This window comes from Amphibalanus amphitrite, unplaced genomic scaffold, assembly GCF_019059575.1.
Source record: "Amphibalanus amphitrite isolate SeventyFive unplaced genomic scaffold, NRLGWU_Aamphi_draft 001688F_arrow, whole genome shotgun sequence".
Classification (NCBI taxonomy): Eukaryota; Metazoa; Arthropoda; class Thecostraca; order Balanomorpha; family Balanidae; genus Amphibalanus; species Amphibalanus amphitrite.
The window spans coordinates 40019-67500 of NW_024883181.1; the positions used below are offsets into that span (position 1 = coordinate 40019).

Sequence of the window (27482 nt, forward strand, 5' to 3'; positions counted from 1 at the left end):
CCCGGCCTTTACAGGATCCCCATAACCTGACCTTTGATTCAAGGGCAGCATTTTGATATCCATTTTCAGGTTAAGGCAGGTCACACCCTGATCACAGAGACTGAGTGTCAGTCTTTAAAGGGACCCTCCCACCTTCACAAAAGTTTATGAATTGGCATGAAAGTGATGTCGCTCGGTTCAGAAAGAGCGAAAACGAATATCTACCAAATTTCACCGAAAAATATTCACCAGTTTTCAAGATATTAGACTTTTACTTTTGTTTACTTTTTTGGGATCTCCGCTGTTTCCAGCGACTTTATTTTAGAAGTGCGGCGTTTGCGGCAGATGTTGCGCGCAAATAGCATATACCACCGCGTGCTGCAAAACGTTTTAGTCAAACATTAAAAAATCGTTAGATATTTGCGCTGACGTCACACATTCAGAGGGGTATTCCTCAGCATTAGCCCCTCTGAATCAAAATGCTGCAATTTTGAAATTCAATATTTCCGATTTAAGGCATTTCTCGGTGTTGTGAGTGCCGAAACCGGTAATTGTGAGCCAGGGACCCCATTTCGGCTATCTCAACTCAAATCTAATGTTAAGGTGGGAGGGTCCCTTTAAGGACCCTATAGGGGAGAGTGGGGTAAGATGCCCAGGGTGGGAAAGACGCCCCACCCCCTCTAGCGGCGAAACAAAGAATCGGACCTGGAAATTAATGTTCTTAGCGTAAAGCGGAAGCCTGCCTTGTTAACTGCACAAAAATTGCGAGGCTCAGTTGGGCAACGGCTGACTGATGATTGCATGTTTTTTATTTGCTGCTTTCAAAAAATATTTTGGTGTCAAAACATTGTAAATATCAAAGAAGGTAAATAATTTTTGCGTCCCTTGCTATAGTCGTGATACATTAGCATGCGTGTACTGTGTCCCAAACAGTTTGTTTCAGGGTGTAGTTTTATGGCTAACAAATTGTACTGATTTAATGTTAGTTCGGTACCTTGGGGTAAGATGCCCCCTGTCCTGATGAGGAAAGACGCCCCCCCCCCCTAAATCCGTAGGCTGTCCTTCAAACAGCCCGTCAAATCACTTATTACATACTTGTGATGTAGACAAAAGCCGATCTGGGACTATTGAGAGTCCAGTACGGTCGGGTGCTCCCCATGCCGGTCTCTCGGCACACATAGCGACTTTTTGGGCGGCATCTGACTCTGAGAGCCCTCACGACGGCCTCTGTGGGCCCCATTATTGGCTCCAGGGCACCTCACGACATCCTTTGAGGGCTCCCACGTTGGCCCCACGGGTCGCGCTGGCATCGGAGGTCCCCACGATGGGCTAGAGGGCCCTCAAGCATCATGAAGACCTATAAGAGCCCCACAGTGGTCTCCGAACGCCACCACGGAGGCTTGTTTGGCCGCGCTGGACTATGATGGCCCTAACGATGACCTCTGAAGCCCCTTACGACTACTTTGTTAGGGCCCTTATGATGACGTTTGGTGTCTACTGCAGGCTCGAAGGGACTACTGATTCGTTCAGGCGATTCACGTGCCAATTTATGTCACTTATAGTGCAGGGGGCATCTTTCCCAACATCAGGGGGCGTCTTTCCCGCCCTGTGGGGTAAGATGCCCCCTTTCACTTCTTCAGGAAAATGCTTAATAGCAAAAAAAGTTATTATATTTCAGGCACGAAAGTGTGATATTTTTGGAGAAAAATGATGTTGGCTTCCGTTGAAACTCCAAGTTTTTGCTTTCCCATCGTCATTTTCGAATAATATATGACATAGCAAAACCCTGGGCATCTTTCCCCACTCTCCCCTACTGCTATATGAGGGCAGGGTTTTCAAATCCCTACGACTCCTAAAGCCTTGCGCTTTCCTTTAACTACGGCCTTGGAGGACCCGACGCTGGCCTAAGAGCCTACATAAATATTTGAGCGCCTATGAAGGTCCCTGAATTCCAAAGCCCATGCAAGTCACTGAGAGCCTAATGCGCTGTCTGATGGCTAACACCGCCCTTGGAGCGCGAAACAGCGGCCTCCATTCCTCAAGAACGTTGATTTGAGAGGCCACCATGTCGGTGTTAATGGGCTCCGCTTCTCGGTTTTCGATTCCTTGTGCAAATTGAACCTTGGTTTTTCGGTTTGAAGCAAAATTCTCCCGATAAAATTACTAAGTTTTCTATGAACTCTAGATAAAACGGAATTTTTTCATCGATTTCGGGAGCTGCAGGGAGGGGGGGGGGGGTTAATTCGCCCAATATGCCCACCATGGATCCGCCAGCGAGGTTTTATGTTTTGGGTCGGACCCCCCAATCCCAAAACCGTGGCGGAGCCCCTGAAAGTACCCGAAGTGGTGTTCAGGGGGCCTCCTAAAAATGCCCGAGCGGGGGGGGGGGGGTGGGCCCCGAGCCGCCCTTTGGGTGCGCCACTGGCCGTATTTGCCCATGGCTGGCACGGGAGTGAACAGAAGCCTGTTGGTGAGACGTAAATGGGACATCGCCTTATTGGTAGGATGGGAGTTGGACATAGGCTTGTTATGGATAATTCTTTATGCCACTTTTCATTATTTTTAGTGTAAGCCATGGAGGCCCGGGAACCCTTGTTGCTGCCAGACACTGTTGCACTTTGTTAACCCGCGCATGACTGGGGTATTTTTTTATAACGCGGTTGTCGTGGGGGGAAACTTCTGGGCCGATTGTCAAAATTCAAACAGTGGCTGATAGCCCTGGACAAACTGTCGATCAAAACCTATTTTCATTGACCTCGACGTCCAAGGGAAGTTCAAAGTAAAATTTTCAGCATTTTTGCTTGTTTACAATTTAGGCTCTGGCCGCCGGCTAACACGCCCGATCAGGCTCATTTTTGGTACGCGCTCTTGCAGTGGTGCAGCCAGAACTCTGGCGACAGGGGTGAGAGACGTTTGCGGTGCCCCCCCCCCCCCAGCAAAGTGGGCCCCTCAACCAAATGGTAGCCCCTTACCAACAACGAAAACGGTCGCTGTGTTGCCGAGTATTTTTGGAAAATCACAAAACCATTTGAATAATCAATATGAATTTATCATTTTAAACTTTGTTAACCCGCTCCCTGGTGGGGTCTGTTTATAACGCGACCCACGGCAAACGGCGCCGGCTAATCCAACGCGGCAAACGGCATTGGAAAGCCCAGTCAAATTTGTCGAAGGAAGTCCAATTTCATTGACCTCGGGGTCACCGATGACGTCACAGGTCAGGTCAAAGATAAAATGTTTTGCCGGTCACAGGTCTTCTAGGGAATGCGCTATAACAGCGAATAAAACTCATTTTATCGAAAATCAGCGATAAGGCGTCAGTTGCCTAGTGCATATGTTGCTATAAGAGGTCACTGATAACACCAGGTCAGGTCACAGGTCAGGTCACCAAGGGTCAGCACATGAACCCAATTTTTGTCATGTATCGGTCACGTGACACATGTTTTATCGTCCATTTCATTTATAGATTTCGAAAACAGTGTCGTCTTAGTCATTTGAGGTCATTTTCAGCACTTTCAGGTTACTTTCAGGTCAAAAAAGGTCAAATTATGAACGATGAACGATGTTTTTCAACAAAAATGTATATCAGATGCAGTTTGACCTCAGGAACACGATGGTACTATTTATATTACTGTACGGTGTCAAAAACATGCTGAACAAATGGATTTGAACAAAATGTGAAATTGTGACCATAAAGGCCGCCCCCTACTGGACCTCGCATGCGGGTTGCGAGTTTTGGGTTTTCGGGTTTCTTCAAAGTCAAATAATACAATCTAGACTGAGTGACCCACACTACCATAAAACAAGCGAGTCTGCATGCTTTTAGCTTGCGAGCGACCTTGCATTGCTTTCCAAAAGTTGATTTTGAGTCAACTTTCGATTTTCCCCGCTGCGAGGTCTGCGAGTTCTGCGAGGTTTGCAGGTTTTTCGTTAGAGTCGAATTTTGGTTCGTTTCGCTGTTATTGCGACTATATGTAAGTTTCTGAAGGTGTACCGCCTTCACTTCATTCATGAAGTTACCATAAGGAAACGGGCTAATCACTCTCTGAATTAACATTATGCCCGCAAACTCAAAACCCGCAAACCCGCAACCCGCATGCGAGTTCCAGTGTGGGGCGGCCTTAATGCGTATAACTCAGCCAGTTTTGAAGATACTGGATTAAAACATTCCTAGTAGGTCATCGGTGGGTGTACTATTACAAATATTCCGTTTTTTGCGAAAAGTCCTAAAGTTTTGGAAAACATTTTTTTTTTGTAATTGTGTAAAACCTTTTCAAAAATTTTAAAAGTTTTGAAAACACGAGATAGCAGTTTGATAGCCACGCGTATTCTCATTCTACTCATATACATGAATTGGATGTAGCTTAAAAACTGAGCTTTTGAAAGCGACTACCGTAGTTCAATGTTTTGCATCAAAATCGGCCGATATGACATCACTTTGACCTCATTTCCGGCTAACACCTGCGAGCTAGAAAGTTGTAGTTTGCACCAGGGCGTATTTTAAGGGATTTTCACTGGGTCGGCAATCACAATTAGGGGCGGCATTTTGCACTCATAGGGGCGGCACTTGGCATCTGAGGGGGCGGCATACCTACTGATATTTAATGACCAAAAAAGACACGTTCGTCGGTTCTTTTATAACTCTTCCTAAGTAATGATTTCAGATTCAACCTAAGCTCAGCGGTATTACGTTTATTTTTCCGGGATATAGTATTTCTCTCATCATAATGCGATAAATGAACTATAATTTGACCTAACAAAAAGTAATTTTAAAATTTTACCCGAGGTAAACATGTTACATACCAGTCGATTCGTATCGTCAAGCTTAAAATATTCACGGCGTTTTATGGCTCTATCTCAGCGATGCCATTCCTTGGGATTTGTCCCAAGATCTTGGGATTTGAACATTAACATTGGGATCTTGTGATTTGCACTGCATATCTTGGGATCTGGCAGAAGCTGATTTCACTTTGTCTTCTCATGCTGTCGAATGTTTTTTTCCTTGGTCGATAATAAATTTAGGATGGATTTGCCTCACGGAGGTTAATAGCATTCAAACATATTGAAGTAGGTAACGGACGAAGCTTGCGATGTTTCTTGCAGGCATTCTCTTCCCGAGATCGCAGGATTATTTTTGTACCATTACTTGTTATGGGTATAGTAGCAGCTTTCAGTCGCTGCTGTTCGCAACTGGCGCTCATTTGTTTAATTTCCAACTCTACCAATCAACGGGGATGGGTGGTTTGGCGGCATGATGTTGGGTGGCTATGAAAAGCTTTTACAAACATTATGTCCAAAAAATATTTCAGAAAGCGGCTCCCGCACAAAGCGCTTCATTTTACGGTTTTGCTCTATGGAGGCTTATCCTTTGACCGCGAACCAAAATAAGGGCAATTTTTTGACCTCGGAAAAGTGCCTGGTCACCTGACCTCTGGGCTCTGCTGGACCAAAAATAATCAAAGCGTAACCTTGCGAGTTGCGACCTTCACAACACTGCTGACGTCTTGTAGCTATATAGTCCAGGGGACGAGTTAGGTCCTCGTTTAGACCCCCTCGCCATCGTCGGCTTGAAAATCCATGGGCCCCAGCGGGCACTGGCTTACACGCAGATTCACAGCATAGGCTTTTCGATTTCGGGATTTACATAAGCTTTTAAGAGCTTGTTTTGGAGCCCCTATTTCAAAACTGTCAGTGGTGAAAGACACTTAAAAACAGCCTGACCTCACTTGACCCTAGCTTCTCCAAATGTGTCAGACAAATTTCGAAATAAATCCAAAATGCCACAGATTTCGTTTCCAAGAAGTTCTAACAGATTCGGACTTTGTGTTTTGGGTCTTTGACCCACCATTGACGGTCGACGAATGACCTGACCATAGAATCAGATACCACCGGCTTAATGTTGTCTAGGCCAGCATCTTCATTTTTCGTGAAGCTCTTATACTCGGTCAGGAATATCAGCTGTAGGAGTCCGATCGACCCCCTCCCCCTCCCCCCCGGCCTCTAGGTACAGCCCTCAGCAGACTGCGTGGTAGATATTCTTTTTCCGACAAAACTGATAATAATTCAAAAGTCATGTTATCAGTCGGCCGAAACTCACTGCAAATAGATGCGCCATGCTCCACTCCTTCGATAGGGCCTATCAATAAACAAAGCATGCGCCTTGTGTGGCAACAAAATGTAAAAGTTCGTTTGGGGGCAAATATAAACTTTTGGGTTTTGTTGCCAAACTGGATGGAAAATGCATACGATGATAATGCCAATTTAAGCTGCGGAGTCTCGCGCATCTTGCTGTTACGATTTCCGAGTGCCCGATAGCATAGCATTCGCGTTATTCTCGGTTTTGTCGAAAAAAGAATACCTACCACGCAGTCTGCAGAGGGCTGTACAATGTATGTACATTAGTTGCTGTAAAGACGCCAATAAGGACAAGGGTGGACCCGAAGAAGAGAAAGCTGAATAAAACACACTAATATGTCCAAAATAATCTATGGATTTACTTGTGGTACACCTAAGGATATGCGATGGGTAGTCTTGGGATTCGAGACGAGAATCTTGGGAAATTCTGGTCGAGATCTTGGGATGGAGCAAAAATGTGGATGGCATCACTGCTCTATCTAGAACAGTGGTCGGCAGGTCGCACGAGTGTGCCCACTTTATGGGCGCTGGACGGGGCCATTACCCCCACTTGTCATACCCCATTGCTTACACAGCAAGGGTCGCTGATATTCGGCCATATCCTTTGACGCCTCTATTTTTCTGCATATAGATAAAATGCAACACAATTAACTCTCTTTTTTATGGAGAGGGAGAGCGTGTGGAGTAAGGATTAACCCACGAGCCGCTGGGGGGGGGGCATAAAGTTGCCCCCCTTTACGTTTGGTGTAATATCTCCGAAACCGGATAAGATACGAAGCTGAAACTTGGCATAGCTTCAAATGAATACCTAGCGCATATTTGAGGAAAGTTTGGTGGTTGTAGCTCTTAAGATGACGTCACGGTGACGTCATAAAGTTTTGTCGTTTTCCAATACGGAGCGTTTCCGATGTCGCTGAGCATGAAACGCGGCGGTAAATGAAGCAAACAGCACCTGCTGTCATTCTGACACGTCTAAGTACACTGTTAACTATATCCTGACCAGTTATCGGTCCTATATTCTCGGTCTCATATGTCGGATATATCGTGAGGAAACTAAGGGACGCCAATCTACGATTGGGCTTCTGACGTCACTGTGACGTCATTTCAAATGGGACCGACACCAAATTTGGACACAACCTCGGCTAGGTATTCAGGAATACGTGTGCAAAGTTTCGTTTCTCTATCTCTTCGCGTTGCGACGATATCGTCGGAAAAGTAAAGGGGGGGCAACTATATGCCCCCCCCCCCCCAGCGGCTGGCGGGTGGCGCGGAGGCCCAGCGGCCGCCGGGTTAACTCATACATTTTTTATTTATTAGTTACTCGCGTAATGAACAGCGTATTGCAACGATACGTTCATCCCTCCCCCCCCCCCCAGGTTAATGAATGTTATACCTACCTACTCAAACATTTTCGTGACCCCTGTGACATTGTCATTGAGTTTTTGAACTTTGAATGACCTTCACTCGGTAACTTTCTCTCCGGCTCGGCCGGCGGACAAAACGCAAGCGAAGACAATGCGGGGAGTCCGGTGCTCTACCAACTGAGCCACGGAACAGGCAAATGCTCACCATAGATATACCGACTGAACGATCCCTTTATAACTTCAGCGATTGATAAGACAAACAGTGTGTAACTGTATATATAACCCTCGCCGGCACAGGCCATTTTGAGTCCTTCGACGGCACAAGGTTGGTTGGTACGACCCCCCCTCGTTTGGCCCCTGATGGAGCTAGAGCTTCGCAGAAAAAAACGAGCGTGTTGCCCGTCACGAGAGGAAGCCAATGATACCCAATTTCAAGGTCCTAGGTCATCGGTTGACCTTCCAGGTCAGGTCAATGACCCAAAAATCGGGAATATCGGGACCTGTTTGAAAGTCGTAAATTGTGGCTGCTAAGGGGTTTTCCGTGGTGCTGATCACAAATATCGTGTTAGTTTTGATCACAGATGATGTCGTTAAGCGTTTAGACCAGGTCGGGTCAGGTCAGGTCAGGTCAGGTCAGGTCAGGTCAACCGGTAGGGGTCGTACCGGGTATTCGTAGTACCTGTCATCCGCCTCTGACAGCTTCGTAACATGTTACGAAGGCACCAAAACTACTTCGGAAATATTTAAATGGTTGCTAAATTCGAATTCAGCTCCAAAAACTAGCCTAGAAACATGTAAAACTCGAAAAAGTGAACCGAGGTCACCAAAGGTCAATGACCTGACCTGACCTTCAGGTGACCTTGACACCCACCCTAATGCATGGGAGCAACATCAAATCACATGTTTGAACGTTTGAAACCACGAAAAGCTTGCAAACGCGCGGTTAATGCGAGCCGACATACGCCGAATCTTGATTTCGGCCAAACATGGTCACGGAAAAGAGGTCACAGGTGAAAGGTCATTGAAGTCAGGGTCATCAATTTGCAGGGTAGGTGTAAAATTGATCAATTCGAGGGTACTGAAAGTTTCGTTGCGATCGGCCGCTTTTTACGCGAGTTATTCGCGATAAACCTTAGGGGGGTTGCATCAACCGGCGAGGGTTAAATGTAAGTCTCGAAATTGCGATGTCTCTGACCAAATGTAAGGACAATTTTGCGACCCTTCCATTAGGTAAAAGGAAATGGGAGAAAATCAGGGCATGTGCCTCTTTTTATAGGTAGACAAATGTCAAAATTAACGAATTTAAACATCAGAAAACAATTAAAAATGACACACTTAATCGGAAAATTGCCACCCACGACCCCTCGTTATGTCCTTGAGGTCATGTCAGGTCATGGTAGGCCTCCAGCAGTTTTTCCAATAACTTCTGATAGAGACATGCGACATGCCTGAGCGATGAAAACACCTTACATAGATGATTTCAGTTTGACGATACAAATCGACTGATATGCAACATGACCTTTACCAGCCAGGTCATGACCTGGACCTGAGCTCAAATTTCCCAAATGACGTTTGAATGTCAAATTATAGTTCATTCGACGCATCTCGACGAGAGGAGCACAGTACTGAAAAAAACAATGTCATAACTTTCGTGAGTCAATAATTATTACAGTAAAAGGTTCTTCATTAAAACAGCTCAGTAGAGGGGCGCAGGGGGTCCACTGTCCCCTCCAACCCTCCCCGGCCCGGCACGGGTTAAACAAGTTGTGCTCTGTAGGTTAAGCCGTTGATGTTAGGTCAAGTCTGAAGACTTCATAGGAACGTTGAAGAGCTATCGAATGCGCTTTTTCGCGGTGCTGTAGTTCTATTCTTCCCCGAGTTATGCGCCAGTTTGTCAATAAATGTTGAAACAGACAACATTTCACCCACATTTCACCTTTGATGACCTCTGGTCACCTGATATTTGACATTTGACTTGCCCTAACCAAAGCACGGTTAACCAACTAACCCAAGCAGTTTTTGACACTCTTTCGAATACCGCTTACCGCGTGTCGCTACGTGGCCTAAGTAGCCAAGTTATAGGGGTCGGGAGGGGGGTTTAAACAAACTCAGCCCGGCGCCGGTTAAGGGAAGGCACTATCATTTTGGGGGCGCTGCAGATATGCTAAGGGACGACAGCATCATTTTGTTTTTTGAGGCGCGCCACCAATTTTTTTTTAGGGCCACCGACACTGTGAGGAGCGCAATTATGTCTTTGAGCGTTGCGGGGTGGCACCATTACATTGAAGGGCGCCATGTGAGCAGTGATGTGGGGCAAAATGACAATGAGGAGCGCCTCCGATACTTAAAAAGAAGAAAGAGACGCCAACATTACTCGGGGGGGGGGGGGGGCAACATCACTTTTATTTTGAGGACGCCACCCACATTGTAAGGGGCGGCACTGTAACTTTAAGGACCGCCATGGATACTTTAAGGGGCGGCTCCATCATATGGAGGGGTGCTACAGATCGTTAATGGGCGGCAATAGGTATGATATTTAGGGACTCCGATACTTCGAAGGGCGCCACCGTTTGTTTGAGGGTGACATCATCACTTTGAGGGCCACCACCGATACTGTTCGGGGCGCCACCGACACTATAAGGGGCGCCACCGACACTGCCAGGAGCACTTTGACCGGCGTTACTATCACATATGGGCGCCGTGAGCACATTGGGGGGGGGGGCGGCACCATGACGTGGAGGGGCGTTACGGAAGGTTTGAGGGGCGGCAACATGACATTGAGGAGCGCCTCCGACACTTCGAGGGACACCAGCATTTCTTTGAGAGGCGGCACCTTGACTTTTGAGGAGACACCACCGACACTGTAAGGGGCGGCACCATCACTTTGAGGGGCGCCACGGATGGTTTGAGAAGCGGCACCATTATGTATATGGAGGGGCGCTACAGAAAGTTAGAGGGCGGCAACATTGTATTGATGAGTTCCTCCAAAACTTTGAAGGGCGCCACTGACACTGTAAGGGGCGGCACCAGCACTTTTAGGGGCGGCAGCATCATTTTGAGGGGTGCCACCGACTCGTTGACAGTAGACACCATCACATTTAGGGGCGCCACTGGCACTTTGAGGGAGGCACCATCACATTGAGGGGCGCCACCGATACTGAAAGGGGCGGCATCATCTTCTTGAGGGGCGGCATTATCTGCTTGAGGGGCAGCTCCATCACAATGAGGGGCTATGTGGATACCTAGAGGGGCGGCACCATTATATTGGTGGGTTCCTCTGACACTTCGAAGGGCGTCACTGACACTATAAGGGGCGGCACTAACACTTTAAGGGGCGGCAGCATCATTTTGAGGGGCGCCACCAACTCGTTGGCGGGCAGCACCATCACATTCAGGGGCGGCATCATCTGCTTGAGGGCGGCTCCATCACAATGAGGGGCTATGTGGATATCTAGAGGGGCGGCACCATTAGTTTAGTGGGTTCCTCCGACACTTCGAAGGGCGTCACTGACACTATAAGGGGCGGCGCCAACACTTTAAGGGGCGGCAGCATCATTTTGAGGGGCGCCATCGACTCGTTGGCGGGCAGCACCATCACATTCAGGGGCGCCACCGGCCCTTTGAGGGCGGCACCATCACATTGAGGGGCGCCACCGATACTGAAAGGGGCGGCATCATCTTCTTGAGGGGCGGTATCATCACATTGAGGGGCTCCACAGATGCTTAGAAGGGCGGCACCTGAGTGGGACTACATTGAGTGGGACTACTAACAGATTTAGGGGCGGCACTGTCACATTGAGTTGTGGGATCATCACTTTCTATAGACGGCTGCTTCACTTTAAGAGGCGGCATTATCATTTCGGAGGGCAGCAGCCTCACTATGAATGACGGCACCTAGCCTGCATGTGCGTGCTGCATCCTAGAGGGGGCGGCAACTGGGTCGGCAAACGGCTGTCACTGGGTCGGCATTCTCCGTGACTGGGTCGGCAATTGCCGACCCAGTTAACATGTTAAAATACGCCCTGGTTTGCACACAACATGTCAAATTAATGCCGCTGAAGGTGCTGCAAGTTTCGTGCTGATACGTCTAGCGGTTTAGAAGATATTGCAGAAAAAGGAAAGGGGCGCTCTGTAGAGCCCCCCCCCCCCCCAGTCATGCGCGGGTTAAGTGTTGGTGGAGCAGCGGTGTGCGCCGCTGATTGGTGCTGACCGGTGTCGCCCGGCCGGTGTTCCAGGTGCACGAGTACTTGCAAAGCAGCTCATGGGAGTGCCGCATTGCCGCCGGACAGGCGGTGGAGGCCATCGTCAGCAACCTGCCCCAGTGGCGCCCGACGCCCGCCAGCCAACTGACAGGTCAGCCTGGCCTCTTGCACACAATTATCGGGGTTACATGAGCACAGTAAATACGTATTTAGCCGCTAATTCGAATTAGGAACGCATTACCGACTCATGTAGCCACCTGCTAGTACGAATCGGCGATCCGATCCGCGGTTACATGAGCAAAGCAAATACGTATCACGATCGGATTCACCGCTAATGCGAATCAGGAGCGTACTACCGACTCATGTATCCACCTGCTTATACGAATCGGCGGTCCGAACAAAATCCGCAGGGAAAGAGGCTTAGAAGCGAATAGGACCAAGATACGTATTACAGGAACTGTTTCTTTCCAAAAAGAAACATTAAAATGCAAAATGATAGGTATTTTTTCATATGCTTCTTTTGAAATAATAATTAAAAAAATATGTCGGTATTTTGTCAAGTTTTCAAAAATAAATATAGCGAAAACCAAAAAGAAAATATCAAAGTACTTTCAGTTGAAACATTTTTCTGACAGCACTACAGACGAATCAAGAGAGGCAAGTGCTCAATGAGTCAAAGCAAGACAACTTTATGTTTAACTTTTTTTAAGTTAATTGAGAATCTTTTGAGCAGATTAAATGCAAAAAAGACATAAGATATTAAGTTTTTAATTCAGTCACCTCTATTGCTACGGAAGTGCGCCACATTTGTATGCTATTCCGTTTGTAATGCGCATCGGGCCGAGAGCCAAACTAGATGCGTTTGACGTCACTGATACGAATTAGCTCATGTAGTCGGTGCACTGAATGCGTTCTTGGGGAGCTGATGCGAATTAGCGTAGTTCGTATTTGGAACGGATCGCTCATGTAACCGAGGCACACGATTCGGGCCGTATTTCACAAGAACTATTCTTTGCTGACTGGAAGCGTCAAAATGCAAAATACTAAGCATTTTTTTATTGGCTGCCTCGTAGAAAAAAGCAAAAAAAAAATGTTGGTATTTTGGTTTAGTCTTTGCATGTGAAATAAAATGAATGAAATATTTTGATAGATAATTTTTTTCTGACCACCCTGCTGTCGCTGCATGGCGAATCAGTGCCCACTGACTTAAAACAAGAAAACTTTGTTTTCATTTTTTGATTTCATGTTAATTTTAAATGTTTTTGAGCCTATCAAATGATATAAGTATTTAAAATTTAGTTCAGTCGTCCCGGTAAATGCCGCAACTGTGCCATGACTGTACGCTAATCCTATTCCGTTTGTGATACGAATTTCCGGCCGTCGAGGAGTCAGCCCGGGTGAGCTAAACAAGATCCGTTTGACGTAGATAAAACGAATTAGTCTCATGTAACCGGTGCCGTAGATACGTTTGTGGGGAGCTGATGCGCATTAGCGTAGTGCGTATTTGGAACGGATCTCTCATGTAACCCCGGTGTATGAGGGTACACTTATTTGAATTGTTTGTGTAAAAATCGTCATGGCTCGATTCTTATGCATTTTTACATGCTGATTACAAATCCGTCGAGAAAAATCAGAATAATAATAAATGGAAAGCAAAACCAAATGTCACTCTGACATAACTAGGCACTCTGACACACATTGGCTCCCTCAAAATAAAGGTGATATGAATCAACAAAACAAAGCCATGCCATTTAAGTTTTCAATAGATACGAAAACAGCATATTTCGTTGGCTGGACGAGAGCTGCGTTTTAGTGAGAATGAGAAAACCACTCTAGCTAGGGGCTTGAAATTTGGTGACTTCCTTGCCATTCATTGGGCCCATTGCGTCAAATTTTTGAGTTTCTAGCATGCGCAGAGGCGTATCCAGGACGAGTTTCTCGGGGGTAGTTTTGTCCCAGCTTTGACTTTTCCGACATTTGCCGCTAAGCAGCGACTTGCTAGTTGCTTAGGTTTGTAATGGTGATCAGTGGCACCCCGCGTCATATGTATGCACCTTAAGACTATGTGACGTCATTCTACAATGAAAATATTGGAATAGGTGGACCCAGGTACCTGAGAAAGGGGGGTAATCTCAGGCTGAGGGGATCCGTGCTATCGTAAGTTATATCGGACGTGGCTGCGATACTTCTCTCGGTACGAAACTTCTCTCGATCGGAAGAAAATCGGAGGGATGAAAAAGAAAGAGCGGCCCATCGGAGCTACCTTGTACGTAAGCCTTTTCGTAGCGTTTAAATACCACTTTTACTACGGTTTAAATGGCAGGCAGATCTTCGTAGTGCCATGTCGATAAGGTCGAATACCCCAATCGTCTATAGTATATAGTGACCCTTATTGCAAATAGACTGTCTGGGACCTCTGCAAATTTGGGGAGAGCATGTGTCGGCATTGCCACGTTCGTTTCGGATCTGTTCCATTTGGAGCCCATCAGTTGGCGTCAAGAGTTGGCGCAGCGAGCGCCCCGAAGCCTGCGTCTGCCTGCGCACGAGGCTTCGCGATGGAGGAGCATTTTGACGAAATCGCCCTCGCTGCAGAAGAAATAGAGGGACTTGTTGAGAAAGAGGAGGCCGCAGTGTTCCGACGACCTCAAACTGTACGGCAACGCCAAGACCAAGGTAATCAGGGGGCGCTCAGATGATCGGGAGGTTTCAATTGATCAGGGACCGACCAAGTGACCAGGGGACCCTCTGATAACCAGGGCCCTTCCAGTAACCAGGGACTCCTTCAATAACCAGGGGCCCCTCAGTAAACGGGGGCCACTCAGGTAACTGCAAGAGACAGGAGTCCCTTATAACCAGGGGCCGGCAAGGTCTCTCAGGTCCGTTTTTGACAAAGCTGTTATTGACGTCATGTGCGAGCCCTTTGCCACCAGCAGAGGGCCCTTTCAAGCCCTTTTAGGGCCGTTTAACGTCTCTTGAGTTCCCTTTGAGGGTAAGGGCCTCTTCAGCAGCCGAGGGGTCTTTGAGACCTTTTTGAGGGCCTGAACGTCAGCTGAGGACAGTTGGACACCATCTGAGGACCGTTTGGGGCCTTCTGATGGCCAGTAGATGCCAACTGAGGGCCCTCTGACACCAGCTGGGGGCCCCCTGACACCAACTGGGGGCCTTCTGACACCAGCGAAGGGCGCTTTTATATTTGACACGAGCTCAGGGCCCTCTGACGCTAGCTCAGGGCCCTTTGACGCCCTTTGAGACCTTCTGAGGTCCGTTTGAGGCCAGCAGAGGATCCTTTGGGGTCATATGAGGGCCGTTTGCTGCCTTTTAAGCGGCCTTTGAGGCTTTTTGAGGGCCGCTTGACGCCAGTTGAGGACCGTTGGACTCCAGTTACGGACCGTTTGAGGCCTTCTGATGGCCATTTCGCGCCAAGTGAGGGCCCTCTGACACTAGCTGGGGCCCTCTGACACCAGATAAGGGCCCTTTAAGGCCTTCTGAGGTCCGGTTAACGCCAGCTGAGGGCCTTTTGAGGCCAAATGAGGGCCCTTTGAGACCTTATAAGGGCTCCTTGAGGCTTTTGAGGGCCGTTTGACGGCATCTGAGGACCGTGTACTCCAGCTGAGGACCGTTTGAGGCCTTCAGATGGACTTTTGGCGCCAGCTGAGGAGGTTATTGCAGATTCGAAAATGGAGGACCCGTTTCTTTAAATCACACTTCGGTTCGCGAGAGTTGTGTTTTTCGAGTCTGAGATTTTGAATGCTATGAAAGGGGAGTGTGAAAATAACGGTGGAAAACAATGTAGATTCTTGAGAAATGATTGAAGCTGATTGTTGAGCTTAATCTTGTAAAGTGCTTAGATTGTTGTCTTCTTTTACCGATTATTTGATCATTTACGATATTTGTGCACAAAAGTACCGAATACAGTATTCATTTCGAAACATATTATTGGCGACCCTGGCAGGACACTCAGGACAGTTCTGGACTAATGGAAAAGTATCTAGATTTGGCCTCCAAGTACGGACTTCAGGGCGAGGAGGCTTTGAAGTTCGCAGCTGAACGCCTAGACAAAGATAATGAACGAGAGGAAAGAAGACTGGAACGTGACAGAAGGACACAGGAGGAAAAGGAGAGACTTGAGAGAGAAAGAGAAAACCGAGAGAAGGAACGAGAGAGAGAAAGAGAAAACCGGGAAAAGGAACGAGAACATGAGCTGGAAATCGAGCGGATCAGGCTGCAGGCAACACGGGAGAACATACACAGTTCAGATATAGCAAACCGACGCACCGAAAACCGACCGAAGATACCCCCTTTTGAAGACGGCAAGGATGATATGGGAAGCTATCTCAGTCGTTTCGAACGGTTAGCTGAAGCAAATCAGTGGGCGCGGGAAGAGTGGGCGGTCAGCCTCAGCGCGCTCCTCACCGGCCGCGCTCTGGATACGTATTCACGCTTGAGCAAAGAAGACGCTGAAAACTATGATTGTCTGAGAGCGGCCCTCCTGAACAGATATGAGTTAACTGGTGAGGGATACAGAAAGAAATTGCGTGAAGCAAAGCCAGACGTCAACGAGACACCAGGACAATTTATTCACCGTCTAAATGCGTATGTTAAACGCTGGGTGGACGGACATGACGGGCACCGAACGCTCCTATGAAGGGCTGTGTGATCTGCTAGTACAGGAGCAGTTTATGGAGTGCTGCCCCCGTCAGCTACAAGTTTACCTGAAAGAGAAGGGCACCACCGAGCTTGGCGAGCTGGCTGCGTACGCGGAAACTTTCACGGATGCGCACGAATGCTCCTTCTACAGCCTCTGCAAGAGCAGCGCGGAGAAAGGCCAGTCTGCTCGCCGGGTGCCGCCGCCACCCCGTCGTAACAGTCCACATGGTTCGGCCACAGCACTACGTGCCTCTCTGCAAGAAACGCCGCATCACTGTCCCTTCTGCGACTTCCCACATCTGGGCGAAGAGTGCCGTAGGGCCAAGAGCTGGACACTGACAGAACGGAGAAACCGCCTGCTGCGCGCTGGAGCCTGCTACTGGTGTCTGGGCATCGGACACCGGGCCGCTGAGTGCTCAGCTGGCAAACCGCGCTGTGGCAATTGTAATGGCAGGCATAGCGCATTCATTTGTTGCCAAGCTACCACTGCCAGTACCGTGACAGCAACCGCCTCCTCAGAGCCGGCCGAAGAAACAAACGCAACAGTGACTGCAGCCAGCGCGACAAAAAGGGCATCATCCTCATGCAGACTGCTCAGGTCCAAGCGTCCGGAGAAGCAAAAGCAATGAACGTACGAGTTATGCTGGACTCTGGCAGTAACCAGACTTTCATCAGAACACAAGTGGCCCGTGACATCGGCTGTAGAGTTCTTGGCAGTGACCCTCTGAAGGTGGAGACGTTCGGTGGCAGCCAGGCGACAAGCCAGCTGACCAGAAGAGTGCAGGTCACGTTGAGAGCTGAGATGAAGCCGGGGATCACTGTTGACGCTTATGAGGTGCCTGAAATCTGCACTGCACCACCAATGGCCACCAGAGCTGATCTGAAGCAGTACCCGCATCTTGCCGGGCTCCAGTTAGCAGAGTTTTCAGAGCAATCGTGTGGCCGGGAAGCTGACATTCTCATTGGACTGGACCACTTCCAAGATGTGATAAGTGGTCACATCAAGAGAGGCCCAGTCGGACCAGTTGCCATGAGCTCCTGCTTTGGATGGATCTTGGCTGGAAGGCTGGAGACGAAGGGAGAAAGCTCAGCTCCAGTCATTTCCAACTTCATCCAAGCCCGGCAAACGTAACCGAGAAGCCAGCTTGAGGCCCTGTGGAGCTTGGAGGGCATCGGAATTAGTGCCACAGGAGCGGAGACAGCTTGCAAAAAAGAAGAAGAAGATGAAGTCATGCAACATTTCTACAGTACGTGCAGTCGCCTCCCAGATGGGAGGTATGAAACCCGCTGGCCCTGGAAGGAAGATGGGAAGACGTGGCTACCCACTAACGAACGTCATGCACTCACTCGGCTGGAAGCTTGCGAAGCCTCGCTCAAAAGAAACAAGCGACTGAAGGAATATGATGACGCTATCCAGGATTACATCGAGAGAGGTCATGCAGAGAAAGCCCCTGTTGTGCCGGACGGCCCCGTTTACATACTACCGCATCACGCCGTGCACAAGAAAGAAAAGGTTCGAGTGGTCTTTGATGCGGCCAGCGGTCATCCCAACGCTCTAAACGACTTCATCAGACCTGGTCCAAATCTGATCGCCGATCTGACAGGAATTCTCTTGCGATTCCGCTTCAACGATATCGGCCTGACAGCGGATCTGGAGAAAGCGTTCCTGCGGCTTTCTCTACACCCTGCCGACCGAGATGTCAGCGGCGCTACGCGCCGCGTTTTTCCCGCTATTCGCGAAAAACCTCAGGGGGGGGGGGGGGGCGGATATCCGCCCCCCGTCGGTGCGCGTGATATTCGTGATCAGCATCCCGAAAACCCTCATAGCAGCCACACTACGACTTTCTAACACAGGGGTCGGCAAATGGTGGGGCATGCCCCCTTTGGGGGTAATGGAGCCCTTTCGGTGGGGGTAATGAGGGATTCTGAGAAAGCCTATCTTTTTAGAGTTTGTAGCTCCAGTGATGGAGCCATCGTGACTGGTGCATCCCAGGGTTCAAAGATTAGCCCAGGCCAAAGGCACAGCAGTCAGCACACATTGATTAGATACCAATTTTCACGTACCTGCTCGCCTCACCATCTCACCCCTCCGTACAGTCGTACAAAAGCAGCTGCAACTTTTGACCGTCGCCCGTCTGTTGGCGTTTCAACAGCCGCTAACGTAAGGGGGAGGAGTCGATCGGACCCCCGCGGCCTCTCGGACTCTGATATGGAGCTGTGCATAAAAAAGACGAGCGTGCTACCCATGACAATAGGAAGCCGCTGCTGCCCATTTTTAAGGTCCTTGGTCATTCCGTCTCATTCAAGAGGGCAATGACAAGTGTCGAGAAAATCGGGACCCGCTATAACTCCTTGAAGTGAGAGTTTATGGCTCAAGATGATCTCCAGAAAAATCTCATAAGCCAACGGTCGTTATGGGTCCAGAGGCCAGTTTTACCAACAGAAAAATAGCCGCCTGCCGGAATTTTTGCCTAAAGATCGTTTCACATATGGAGCGTAAACGGTACAGCCCTATCCGCTTACGAGCCCATCGCGTTTACGCTCCGTATGTGAAGCGGTCTTGAGGCAAAAATTCCGGCAGGCGGTTATTTTTCTGTTGGTAAAACTGGTCTCAGGTCATGATATTTTCCGGGTTGGTAAAAAAAAAAATATGATGGGCTCGAGGGTACAATTTGGTCGTGATCCAATGCCTTTTACGTGAGCTTTTAACGAAAAACCACCCGCCGCCCCTATACGTACAAGGGTTAAATGGGATATAGCATAGGCGGCGGAACGGGGAGGGCACCGGGGCACCGTGCACCCTTTGATTTTTGCATATTAACATTAGCCCTATGGGCGTTGCATGGAAAGAATGGGACCAAAAGTTAGCAGTGCCCCCCCCCCTCCCCTCCCCCTTATTGAAGGTGTTCTGCCGCTAGTGGGATATAGGCATTAAATGTTTTGTGGAGGAAGTGTCATGTTTTAAACTTGATGCATTGGAAATGCACAAATACCCAAAGAGTTCCAGGACGGTATGGAATTTCAGTAAACTTGGTTGTGTCAGCAATGGGGTCTGGTAGGTGGGGGTAATGGCCCTGCCTGGCGCCCAAAAAGGAGGCACGACCCCGAATGACCTGCCGACCACTGTAATCTAACAGGTCCCGATCTTCCCGATTTTTTGGGCCGTTGACCTGACCTGGAAGGTCAACCGATGACCTAGGACCTTAAAATTGGGTATCATCGGCTTCCTTTCGTGACGGGCAACACGCTCGTTTTTTCCGCGAAGCTCAAGCTTGATCAGGGGCCAAACGCGAGGGGGGGGGGGGGGTTCGTACCAACTTGTGCCGTCGAAGGACGCAAAATGGTCATTGCCGGCGAGGGATATTTGAGAGGTCAACAACTGTAAAATCCGTTTCAAAAAGCCCCACTTTACGGTATCTGTTTCCTCGAACAAGTAATTTCGGCCATCGTACCCCGTGAGTGGGTAATAATGATGTCAATCTGCAAAAAAATTTGGAAACCGATACTAAACCAGGTGGGTGACGGCACGTGATCGCCTGAAGCGGTGGGGGGTAAAAATATTTTCGTCATTTAAAGGGACCCTCCCACCTTAACATTAGTTTTGAGTTGAGATAGCCAAGTTTACGGCCAGGCTCAGAAACCACCATTTATCCTGGTCGCAACCCCCGCAGCTTTATGGTGTTCAAGAAATTCCTTCCCTTTACTTGCAGGGTGGGACCAGCGTGGTCCCTATCTCTTAACCATTACGGGAATCTGATGACGTCATCAGGCTTTCGAACGTCCGTTAAATGTTTGACTAAAACGTTTTGTAGCACGCGGTGGTATATGCTGCTTTGCGCGCAACAAATGCCGCACTTTCAAATAAAGTCGCTAGGAACAGCGGAGATCCCAAAAAGTAAACAAAAGTAAAAGTCTAATATCTTGAAAACCGGTGAATATTTTTCGATGAAATTTGGTAGATATTCGTTTTTGCTCTTTCTGAACCGAGCGACATCACTTTCATGCCAATTCATTAACTTTTTTGAAGGTGGGAGGGTCCCTTTAATGCTCAATGCAATCGCTGCGACTTTTTTCAAGACCTTCTCCTCGTTGTTGTTTATTGCTTTCAACGACTGGTCCCCGAGTGATGACTATCCTCACGCAAGTTACGATGAATAGAGCTAGCAATTAAGCCCAAAAAAGATATCGAAAGTGTTACAAAACACTTCTTTTGAAGGAGATGAATTGAATGGTTTTGGAGCCTCACAAAATATGTTTCAGATATGACGCGTCACACAAACTGATGCATAAAGACTGTGTTCAATAGTGTGACCGCAAGCACTTGTTGACGAATGAAAAGCGTAGGTACTGCCCGGTCGCCATAGCAACAAGTAAGCGTCACGAATTTTGAACACTATCCGAATGCGCCAAGTTCGACTACATAGAGGACGATGGTTGATGGTTGCCAGCTGATTAATTTAATGAAACGCGAATAAATTCAACTTTTGTTTGAGATTGTGAGTAAAGATATGTTTCCTCATTTCAAATATCATTGAATTAGTTTTTGTGAATAAATGAACTACAAACGCCTCTGTGCAAAGTGTTTCAAGAAGAAATCACGGCTTATGAAAATCGTGAGGAGGGTTGGGAAAAGCAGGAAAAAGGATCACGTGGCTGGTGTCCCAACCGCGTATTTGAAAATTCCGACCTCGACGAGCGTCTGTGGTAGAAAACCACCACTTTGGTAGGGGAAACTACTGCTGTCTGCTACCATTTGCACTACATGTGTCGCTATAGTTGCGACATCTATGCACATAGGTACATATAAACTGCGACATCTGTGTGCGCTGATTCTAGTTAGCGATTAGCTAGGGCACCAGGGTGGATCCGGACTTTCGGTTTGAGGGTGGGGGAACTCATGGCCGGCCCGATCCCCGGCAGTCCGGTTGCTGGGGGGGGGGGGAGGAAGGTCCGATAGGTATTATGCCACGTCTATTGCCTATAGCCGTGGCCCACACGCTGAGTTAGAAGTGGGTGTTCAAACACCCCCAGCAGGTTCAGTTAAAAAAACGCATACGCTGGGGGCGGTACCGCGCTACTAGGCGGGGGCGGCATCGCAATAATGGGCGGCGCTGCGCCTGAGGGGTACCACTTGCATTGAGGAGTGTCATTGTACGGTGAAGGGCGGCGTCGCAAATTGAGGGGCGGTATCGCAACGAGGGGTGGCACTAACGAGGCTGCCTTATAAGAAACGCTTGGCACATCCTAGCCCAGCTCGGCGCCGCCTGGCTGCTGCATCTTGAAAAAGGCCCTTGGTGTCGATGAGAAAGCCCCATTGTCAAATAACTACCTAGCGTCAGTGGTTTCAGGAGGGGGGGGGGCGCTATCGATCTTCAATGGGGCGGGGCGCCATTGATCTCGGATGGTCCGACTGGGATTTTCAGAGGGGCGCCAGTGGTTTCATAGGGTCGCCATTGATCTAGGATGGGCCGACTGAAGTCCTGGTTCAGGTGGGCGCCAGTGGCTCTTGAGAGGCGCCAGTGATCTCTGATTGATGGGGCGACTGTGATCTTTAGACTGTGTTGAATGCACCACTGGGCATGGGTGGGGCCACTGTTGCCTTCAGCAGGGCGCCGCACGCTCTGGAGGGGCGCTTTGAGCTTGGGTGTGGCGACTGTAGTGTCAAGGGGCGTTGTCTCGGATGGGGCGAATGTGATTTTCAGAGGGGCGCCGGGTACTCTAAGAAGGGTACCATTGGTTTCAGAGGGTTGCCATCGATCTTAAGATGAGGCAGTTGTAATCTCCGTTTAGATGGGCGCCAGTGACTTTTGAGGGGCGCCAGCGACCTCGGATGAGGACGACTGTGATCTTCAGAAGCGCGCCGGACGCTCTGGAGGGGCGTCGTTGGGCTTGAATGGCGACTTGAGTCTCAATCGGAACAACTTCAGCCTCAGGGGGGGGGGCGGGCGTTAGTGGCTCTTGAGGGCGCTATTGATCTCGGATAGGGCGACTGATCTTGAGAAGAATGCGGGTGCCTTAGAGGGGCGCCATCGATCTTGAATGGGGCCGAATGGGGCAGCTGTGAACTTCAGAGGGACGCCGGGTGCTCTTAGAGGGGCGCCATCAACCTTTGAAGGGGCGACTGTTCCGTTCAGCTGGGTGCCAGCGGCTGTTCAGGGGCGCCATCGACCCTGGGGGTTCGGAATATTCTGGTTTTCGGAAGGGTGCCCTTCATAATTGGGGGCTCAGGTCCTAGTTGGGGGTGTCCTGGAGAACATTCGGGTGTCCAGGCACCCCCAAAGAGATATTGAGTTCGATCCCTGCCTTCACATCACTCTTTAATTCATGTTCCCTCTGTTAAACGGCATCAGCTTAGTCGGCGCTAATTGGGGCGCCATCTGGGCGGCTGGGCGGAAAGGGGGGCATGGCCCCCATGCCCCCCTGAATACGCCACTGACCACATCGAGACACGCAGTAGGCGGCGTTCGAAAGAGCGTCAAAAACTATCATAAAACTACTTAGGTCATTGTTAAGGTTAGGTCGAACTGGTCGAAGGTCAGGTCACCAGAGACCACCAAAAATCAAATTTCGCCGATTTTGGCATTTTTCGACAAAGCGGCGCATAAGTCAGGATTCAGAAAGAGATTACGCTACAGTGCCGCAGCAAAGCGCAATCGATACCTCTTTTTATGCTCTTTCTTATTGATTATCTCAGATTTGACCTAAGGTAGGTAAACTGCGCAGTGCTGTGAAGGGGGAGGGGTGCGTTTTTACGCCCTTCCCCTTAGGTTTTTCGCGAATATCTCAAAAACGGCGTCGCAAAGTGCCATCGTTTTTGGTACACATGTTTATACATCTTTTCCACACAATTTGAGAAAATTTCAGACCCGGGTCGTTCAAGGTCAGGTCACTAGGTCACGTCAAGTGACCTTACCTCAGAAAAAAGTTTAAAGACTCGCGATAGCTACACCGATTGAACGGTCACTTTTGAAACTCTCAGAGATTGATGAGACTAACAATATCTATAACATGTTTATCTCGGACTTTTAAAGGTAGTGTGCCAGCTTTCCTGGACCGTATGGAGTTAATGGCCCAGATAAGGAGAACCGGATTTTTAGAACTTATCCATAACTTCAAAACTCATGGAAACGTCTTAGATTCTTCAAATTTTGAGTACCCCAGTGCGAAATTCGCCCCGACGGGTTGTCGGTCGTACCCCAACCACATTTCACACCACTATGAACAATAAATGCACACACTGAAATCGCTATTACCGATAGGCTCATCCAATCAAGTTTCGATAAACCCGTTCATCATCATCTCCTGCGGTTTCGAACACGCCTGTTAGGTGGTGCGGTAGACCGCGCCCAAAGCCAGGGCCCCGGTAACGTGAGGTAGCCGAGTCGGGGCAGCGTGCGCTGACCCAAGCCGGGGCCGCGCGTCCTCCCGGTGTCATGTGATAGCCCGGGGCTGCCCGGGGATGCGGTAGACCGCGCCCAAAGCTGCGGCCCCGGCTTGGGTCAGCGCACGCTGCCCCGACTCGGCTACCTCACGTTACCGGGGCCCTGGCTTTGGGCGCGGTGGTGGTGCGTCGGGCCGCGCGCTCTGACTTCGGCCAAGAAAAATGCGTCAGCTGATCATTGTCATTTCTGCCACTTTCATGTGGTGAGATGGGGTCATAACTTTAGAGACGGCTGTTTCATATCAATTATTTTACATAAAATAATATTTCAAACCATAAATTAATGTTCGACAGCCAAATAAAAGAAACAATACCAATACGGGCTTACTTAAGGCTCGACATTGTGTTGTCTACGATTAGACAGCTGATAACTCATTCCCGTACGTCGTATGGTCGTAACACTATAATGACCTTTGCTTATTGTCACAAGTGCGCCGCATTCGCGATTGTTGCCCGACGCCTGTTTGCAGGTGAGCCCACTACAGTTGTTATACATATCTAAAAACCGATAAACTTTTAGGCGAAAAAGGCACTATTCCAGGCCCATTTTTGATTTTTTTGCGATATTAGGTAAAAACAGAAGCTTCTTATCCTAGGAAAGATAAAATGGGAAATCATTGGAAGGTGGCACACTACCTTTAATATCTGTGACCTAAGGTCAGGTCAATTTTGCGACCTCTCCATTGCAAGTCAATGGGAGAACTATGAAATGCGCCTCGTTTGGACGAATGTTGTTCAATGCCCTCTCAAACATCGGTCCATAGGTAAACAAAACACACTGAATAGGAAAAATGCACCCGTGACTCTTCTGTATGCTGCTCCTGTATGTATGCTCCTGAGGTCATCTCAGGCCATGAACGGTCACCAACAGTTTTTTGGCTATAGCTTTTGATAAAAAATTTGCTAGAGCGGTGAAACTACGTCAGATGTGTTCAGCTCGACGATACGGATCGACTGATATCAGATATGCAGCATGACCCTTCCGGTCACTTGACCTGAGGTCAATTTTTAAAATGATATTTCAATGTCGACGTATAGTTCTTTCGACGCGTCTCGACGGGAGGAACACGATGCTGGAAAAATAAATCTCGTCACTGCCTTGAGGCAAAAGGTATTGCAAAAAAAAAACGTTTTTTCTTAAAAACAGATATTTTTGAAGTTTTGCCATATGGAGGCTAAACCGTGGACCCGAGGTCAATTCTGAGGGCAATAATCAGAAAGGTCTGTAAAATGGCTATCGAATGTGCTTTTCCGCGGTGCTGTAGCTCTATTGGTTCCCGAGTTAGCCGTTGGCAGTTTCCAAAATTGTTCAAATGGACTAAATTTGACCTTTGATGACCTCTGGGCGACCTGACCTTTGACCTGACCTGAAAACTAAACAAAGTATTTCCGTCATTATTTTGACGCTCTTTCGATTGCCGCTTACCGCGTGTCGCTACGTGGCCCAGGAGCCAAGTTAGAGTGGGTCGCGTGAAAACGCCCCCCCCCCCCCCTCAGCATGACACGAAAACACAGGCCACCAGCACGGCGTGGTTTAACTAATAGGTAATTTAGAGGTCGCAAAATTGACCTGTCCCTCAATGTAGATATTCTGTCTGGGGATTATGCAAGGCGAATGTTCGGTGAGATCAGCAGGTATCTATGGCGCTTATTCAAAGTCTATCATGCACACTCACATCATCAAAGGTCGTCTTCTATACTACGCCGGCCGAGGACATCCTTTACCTTAGTGCCACTATATGGGACAGTCTCACGCCTCATCCATCTGGCACTCATGCAGTCACCCATGTCCAGAAGTAGGGACTGCGCGCACTATAGACATCGAATTTAAGGTGATTTGTGGAGAAAAAAAAAAATCCAGAACGTATGTAAGCGTTCGGTCGCCTCTGACTGCAGTCGCTGCTAGTATGACAATCAGTTGGGATCTCATGGTGGATCTTATGGTCTGAAATGTTCAAGTCTTTCCTGGATTCCAATTTCGGCAGTAAGTCGCAGCGTGAATCCTTCATACTACGTGCGGTCTTAGATTCTAAGCACGGTCACTCCAGTTGACCACAGGCTGCAGCCCACAGGTCACTTTGGATCAGTGAGTGAACCTGTATAATTTTTTGCAAAGATTAAAAAAATGTCCTCATCGATCAATGTATGTTTTACCGTTTCGAATTCGCATGGATGCGTTTTTTGAGAATGAAATGTCTGTAGCCTGAGCTCGTTTCCTACATCGTGCTAAATATTCATCAAGATCAAGGTTTTTTTTTGATAAAACAACACCGGGCTGCAAATTGCATTAATTGGATTTTGACAAATCAGCGAAACCTACTAGTTTTTATACTCGTATTTTGCAGCACCTAGTAAATCATGCATGAACATGACGTTACATTTTATATTGACGCCCCTGTCGCGAGCTGACAATGGCGCCCCTCTCAAGGGAAAAAGTCGCCCCCTCGAGCACCATGCCCCCCCCCCTTTTGCTGATTTCTGGGTACGCCACTGCCTATACGAGTATCCGTATGTATTGGTATGTATTGCTTTTGGTAAAGTTAAAGCTAAAAGTTATAAATGAGTTAAAAAACACCGACGCAGAGCGCTGCCGTTTTTAAGATGTCCGCGAAAACCGCATATGGGAGTGTCCCAGACCTTCAACACCTTCTCCCCGCTCGGTCTTTCTACAAGGTGCAATTCTGGTCTGAAAGGTCGTGACATGATGTAAGTACCTAGATAACGATCATACGGCAGCGTCCCGCGCCGCTTTTTTAATGAACTTTCTTGGGTCTGAAATTTTAACATGTGCGGAAAGATGAAATTCTAAAAAAAAAAAATGGTCCGAACGGGCCTTTTGAATGGAAGGGTTCACAAGGACAGAGCCCCGCTAAGCAGACCTTGTTGCATATGCCCTGCCCTCCATCCTCCGATCGCGCAATTCCTGTTATATGACAGAATTTAGAGTCCGAAGTTTAACGTACGCACATATATGTGCGTAAGTTAAACTTCGGACTCTAAATGGCCGCGCACGACCGGTCCCCTCACTGACTTTTAAACTGGCTACGGCCTGCCACCAGCCGCAACCATACCTGTCAGGAGGCTCATAAACATCGAGTGCCCCTTGCGCTTCGAACCCGGACTGTAATGTTTTGACCGGGACGCGAGCTCCCACCTCGCGGAGTCCAACGCTCTACCGACTGAGCTACGGGACCGGCTGCTGAGTGCTGATACCAATACATACGCAGGCAATCGGCATGTCTTTTTTTGTCCCATACCTATTGAATTGTCCACCATGTGAAACATAGTGGAACAGGTATGCAGGAGTGCCTTTCCATGCCCATGTTACCTGGCTACGTTAAGTACCATAGAACTTCATTCAAGGGGGATTTCGAGTGCATTAGGTCACATCACTCCCCGCTCTTTTTTCTAGCCATGGACAGCCCGCCACCACAGGTATTAGTAAAAAGGTTACCCCTGGGGACCCAGCAGACAGATAAGCATTGCTAGTGACGTCCGCTGAATACCCAGTGCTGACAATAGTTAGGACAAAAGGAGACGAAATATGAAAAAGCAAACAATGTATGCATAAACAAAACTAAAGAAAAAAACAACAACAAGAACACGTGACGAAAACTGCGTGATAAAAAAAAATAGTTTGTCAGGTGATTTACGCGTTAACTATCCTTATAAAAATATATCACGAGAAAAACAATTGTGTGTTAACCCTCGCCG

General features: G+C 48.5%; 1 protein-coding gene across 1 annotated transcript in view; it reads left to right on the plus strand.

The window, feature by feature from the left end:
- The window catches only part of LOC122374654 (TATA-binding protein-associated factor 172-like), a gene marked incomplete at its 3' end in the record, with an annotated part of 84238 nt that overhangs the window by 12683 nt on the left and 44073 nt on the right, over positions 1–27482 (plus strand). Inside the window, exon 3 of the mRNA XM_043353528.1 lies at positions 11714–11831. Coding sequence (XP_043209463.1) covers positions 11714–11831 — 118 coding nt within the window. The remainder of the gene's footprint in view (positions 1–11713; positions 11832–27482) is intronic.